At 39.6% G+C, this 5431-nt stretch overlaps 1 protein-coding gene across 1 annotated transcript; it reads right to left on the bottom strand.

The window, feature by feature from the left end:
- Positions 1-1653: 1653 nt before the first annotated feature.
- On the bottom strand, positions 1654-4862 carry zranb2 (zinc finger, RAN-binding domain containing 2). Its single transcript, XM_028404618.1, has 10 exons — positions 4723-4862; positions 4053-4105; positions 3861-3969; positions 3619-3701; positions 3453-3529; positions 3199-3342; positions 2945-3105; positions 2504-2563; positions 1948-2097; positions 1654-1742 (listed from the first exon to the last, which is right to left on the bottom strand). The coding sequence occupies exons 1-10, from the start codon at positions 4776-4778 to the stop codon at positions 1685-1687; spliced, it is 951 nt and encodes a 316-aa protein (XP_028260419.1). The 5' UTR covers positions 4779-4862; the 3' UTR covers positions 1654-1684.
- Between the last annotated feature and the right edge of the window lie 569 nt (positions 4863-5431).

Below are 5431 nucleotides of genomic sequence, written 5' to 3'. Positions count from 1 at the left end.
AAATGGGATCATTAATTGGAGTAAATTATACAGAGAATGGTAAACGAGGTGCCAATACATTGCAGAAACAGATAGAATTTACTGTATTTATAGTATTTAAAAGGTTTTGTACCTGGTAGATGTGACGTGGTCAAAAACAGGTAGAAGTAAATCACATCTAAAACCAAAAGTTAAAACACAATTTAAAAATCAATACCTGAAAATGTCACAGAGATAGGACTCCATGTACATGATGTGCTAAACCAAGAACAGTACTTTGAAGAAGTGTATTATGGGGTTTAACTGAGCATCATATTGTGAGCAGCTCATGTTCAATTCACCAGTATCAACTACCACGTGTTGACCAGAAAGAGGACGGCAGCAGAGGGTGCTTCGCTGAGTTTGTTTAGACTTCACATTATCAAATCTACACTTTTTATATTCGTATGACAAATTCAAAACAAAACCCTATTTAGTCCAAGGCCAAATATCAACAACTTTAAAGTATTCATTACCCCACCCACCAACAATGTTTAAATTATGTCAAAAATCAGTCAAAACTCACTGCATGCCCCATTTGCAAGGAGGCACTGGTGCAATGTTGTGTCTTTGAGTAATTCTGAGCCTCTAAATCTGGTAGATACAAATAAAATACAATCACAAAAACAAACATTGTGAAACTAAACAAAAAACTGCACCTAATAATAAATAACAATAAAAACCCAGTATCACTGTGCACAGATCTCTTGTCAACAACACAACGCGCAAAATAGTTTTTCTAAAGTAAACATCGCACTCCGGTTTAATCATGTTGCATAAGATTTGTATCAAAACTTTTAAGTGACGTCTATCAGCATTCCCTAAACTCACCATGACACCATTTAAAAGAAAAAAGAAACAGAATTACTAAAAAAATCCATGTCAACAGGTTTTTATTTACACGTGTACATTTGAGTTGTTTTACCAATAAAAAGACTGCACTGCCACATTTTACCATACATGTTTGTTATTCTTTGAAACTATCCAGTTGATTTGTTTCCAAACTGACGAGTGAAGAGGAAAATAATACTTGATACTATGTTGTCAAAATGAGGCCACAGATTGTGTAAGGAAAAAAAACAGTTAAAGCTAAACTGAAGAATGACGAACTTACTGCCATTTACTTGAAACAAGTGATATCAAAAGTAAAATACTTACCTTGAAAACACAAAAAAACATATTTACCGAGAAAAGTCAAACAAAAGGCAAATATTCATAGCTACATCTCATGTTTTCTAAAATGCTCAAGTTTTTTTTTTTAATTTAAAAAATAAACGTGTAATTGTTTTTGCTCCAATTGGCCCACAGATGAGTGGAACTAAACATACTGCCAGGAAGTTATTTGGCAGAATGGTTTCAAAAATGGAATACAGCCTCTTCACAGTATATCTGATTCTCCTATGGTACCAAACATTTATGCTTGTTGGACATCGGTAGTTACAAACACTTGTCACAGAGTGGGTGTGTGTGTGTAGTTTTAAGAAGTGAACATGGAGGAAATGGCAGAGAGAAGTCACGATGCCTCTGTCTTCTCTGAAGGAAGTAAGACTTTGGAGATTCTGAATGAAAAATGAACATACTGAAGGGATGTGGTTGGTTTTCTTTGCAACACAACATGCACTTCTACTAAGATTCCTTTTTCATGTTTTAAAGGCTGTTAATAAAGTTATTTCTTTTTTGAACTGGAGCCAGAATGGGAAGATCCAGACGACTGGCCACGGCGCCTGAAATCACACAAACACCAGGGGAAGAGGAACAAGGTCAGCCGGCTCAGGCGTCAACACACAAGTACGCACATATGAAGCAAGTGCACGCTCACAAGAGATATAAAAAGCGTTAACGCATAAGAGGTGTGACCATTATTATTCGCGAGGCGACAGATGGCTAACAATAATCAGTGCCATTGTGGTATTCCACAGAAACCCAAACCTTTCGGACGAACGTGATCTAGAACGCCTCCGTTTTCTCCCTCCAGATGACGACCTGGAGCGACTGCGCTTCTGTCTCCTCTCAGGTGAGGAGGAGGGTGAGCGGGACCTCTTCCGTGGAGAGGAGCCCTTTCCAGACCTGGAGCTGGATCTTTTGGAGGGATAAACCAAGCACTGAGGTCAGTAAGATCAAGACAGGGTCTCACCAGCGTGGGTATTTATCAAGCTTCTCTGATTAAGAGCACTTAACGCTGGAAATAACTGGTGTATATTTAGCTTCTTTTCAATATTACCCCATGAACAAAGGCAGCACCGCTCCCGAGAGATGCTTGATGAAGACCCCAGATGTTCACTAACACTGAGCTGCAGTAACATTAAGAAATTGTATTGATCCTGACATGAAGCTACATGAAGTGACTGGAAACTATGCCTGCACTGTCAGCTTGTTTAAAGAGAGCAGACCAGATTGCCTCTGCTAAAACTAGGGACTGTTCCGGAGCGTTCTGCCCCTTACATACACTCTCCAAAAGGTAGAGAGTGCATGTCACCTCATTCACCTGGAGCGGGACCTTGAGCGAGATCCAGATCTGGAACTGGAAGAACTTCTAGAGCCGGACCTGGAAGACAAAAACAAAACCTTTCCAATATTTTCAACATAAAGACAGACAGAGCTGTAATGTACAGGATACACAATATTGAACTTTAATGTTGGAAAAAAAAATTACTGCTCCGCACAAAAATCAATCTACGGCTAAGTAGAAAGTCATCAATACTATAAGCAAAACTGAAATATAAATAATGCACTGCTTCCATCTGCAGACATGTCAAAAAAGCAAGAAATCAATGTGTACATCACGGGAAGTGGGGCAAAGAAGAGGGAGAACAACAAATCAAACAAAACAGGACATTTTAAATGGATGTTGATCAGTAAACCAGAAGGAAGATTGAGCTGATACTGACATTTTGCCCGGAGTTACCCTTGACCTGTACCCTTTTACCTGGACCTCGACCGTGAGCTGGAGCTGGAGGAGCGCGAGGACGAGCGCGAGCGGGACGAACCAGAGCGGCTGCCCCTTTTCGTAGCTGGCTTATCATCTTCATCGCTGGCATCCAGGTTGTACTTTGACAGGTCGCCGTCTTCGTCATCCTCTTCGTCATCCTGGAGAAGAACAAATCATTGTTGAGCACTATAAATGGTTTAGGGGAACTGTACAGCATATTTAAAAATTTTAGCTCCAGCCTCCAATCTTACATCCAATTTGTATTTGGACAGATCACCATCCTCCTCCTCCTCATCTTCCTCCTCCTCAGCTGCTTGCACTTCTTTCTTCGTGCTTTCTTTTGAGGAAGATGTGCTGCTGCTCTTCCCACGGAACTTTTTCTTTTTTCTACCAAACTGTAGAAAAAAAATCTATTAATATAAACTGTTCCACATCGAACATTTTGTAACAATTACTGGGGTTTTTAACAACGCAACTGTGTTCTTCAGCAGTCAGAGTGTCTCACCTCATCATATTCACCATCACTTTCCTCCCGTTCAATATATTCTATGTTCTCCCTTTCATTGAATCCTCCCCCATACCCTGAAAATATTTAGGGAAAAAAAATATATATATCAACGAGTTATCAAAACAACAGCAGACACTCATAACTGTATCAACCACTAGGTTACCTGTTCTCTCTTCAAGCTTGGCATATTTAGGTGTGTTGCACATGTTGCACTCTGACCTTCTAGCCCAATTCACATTTCCACAGCTTTATAAAAACACAGAAAGCTTTGGATTAGACGACAATCACGACATTGATTAAGCTAAACTCAAAGCAAATTGATATTTTCATTGGAACTCCAAAAACAGGTTAATTAAACATGAAAAAATGTCATATTAGAAAAAACTGTGCACATTTTTTCCATACGTTTTGCATTGCCAATCATTTGCACTGAAGAGGCCTCTACTCTTCTCCGCCAGGGTTTTCCCAATTTCCGTTCCTCCAGCTTTCATCATTTTTGCTTCTGTGGTTTTCTCTGTGAAACAAGAGTTTGTTTAGCAAATATTTAAAAAGTTCTACAAGATATAATAACTCATACAAAGTCAGAAAGTGACTTACCCCGGCCACATCTGTTACAGCTTGTTCTTCTAGCAAAGTTCACATTTCCACACCTGCAACAGTTTTATACTTTATTGCATTTTTATGCAAATAATGATTGAACTTGTCACCTAGCTAATTATATATATAAAAACGCGACACAGGTAATATTCCACAGCCAAGCATTGTATTCATGTTTCCATGTGGGACACCATTAGCTTTCTTTAGACAGGCCTGAGGAAGCTCAGCTTGTATGTCGTTCGCGTCTTAAACGGAGTTCACACGAAACATGATATTGCTGACTCCGGATGAAGAGTTCACTCATGACAACTCGACTCCTGCAACACTGTAAACACCACCCACAGACGATAGTGGATACTTTCACCTCGAGCACGCACAAGCTAACAACAGCTAGCTTGCTAACTTGCCAGTCAACGCCCACTGATCAGGGACACTTACATATAAATCAAAAATAAATTCTAAGTTATAATTAATCTTTGTACAAAAAGGCAACTACGTTGAAAATAACTGTAAAAGGATAGCTTTGTTCACGTTAATGTTAGCCAAAGGCTAAGAAGGCCTATGCTAGCTAGCCTATTAGCACGATCAGGACGTGAAGCACACGTATGCGGCTAAATTTACCTCCCAACACGTTAGTTTATTATCTATGGCGTGTTTTTGGAAGACTCACTTTTTATCTGGACAAATCCAGTCTCCGTCACTGACTCGGAAACTCTTCCCCGACATTTTTGTGCCTGTTAACTCTGCCTGGCTCGCTGACAGTGCGTGCTCTGTTCACCGCTCATGTAGCAATGGTTAGCTGGAAGCTTCCCCCCTCCGGTGCTGCCTTCAGAGCCTGTCGGTACTTTTTAAAACTCATGCCCCATTAGTTTTAATTTGGAAAAATCGTAAAGTGACAGGCACATCATCACACAGGAAAAAAAAGTCATGTCAAAAATATTTGGGAGTCTTGTTTCATTGAAACACGTGTATTCTATTATTATGATTAGGTGAATAACTAAACGACAAATAAGGTAGTATTCTCTTTTCTTCCGTGCTCGGAACGTCACATATCAACAATTCATATTGTATATATTTGCGAATAAAAATAGATTTCGTCTATTTACCAAAGACTGACAGACCCAACAATAGTGTAGGCCTACAGTATTTGCATCTTTCCGCAAAGTATTACATTCCTGAGTACACGTGAATGACACATTAACAAAGGACAGACCAGTTTTAAATTGGCCGACACTTTATACTGCACCTCACGTGTAACGCTGACAGGTTTACATGTTTGTTTACATAAATTAGAGGATACTAACGCAGGCCTTATGAAAGCCGCAGAGCTGTTTAACACCCCTGACGTATTTTGTGGGTATTTACAAAGAGGGTGTGAG

This window comes from Parambassis ranga, chromosome 4 (genome assembly GCF_900634625.1).
Source record: "Parambassis ranga chromosome 4, fParRan2.1, whole genome shotgun sequence".
Classification (NCBI taxonomy): domain Eukaryota; kingdom Metazoa; phylum Chordata; class Actinopteri; family Ambassidae; genus Parambassis; species Parambassis ranga.
This window is presented reverse-complemented; position numbering and strand designations above follow the sequence as displayed.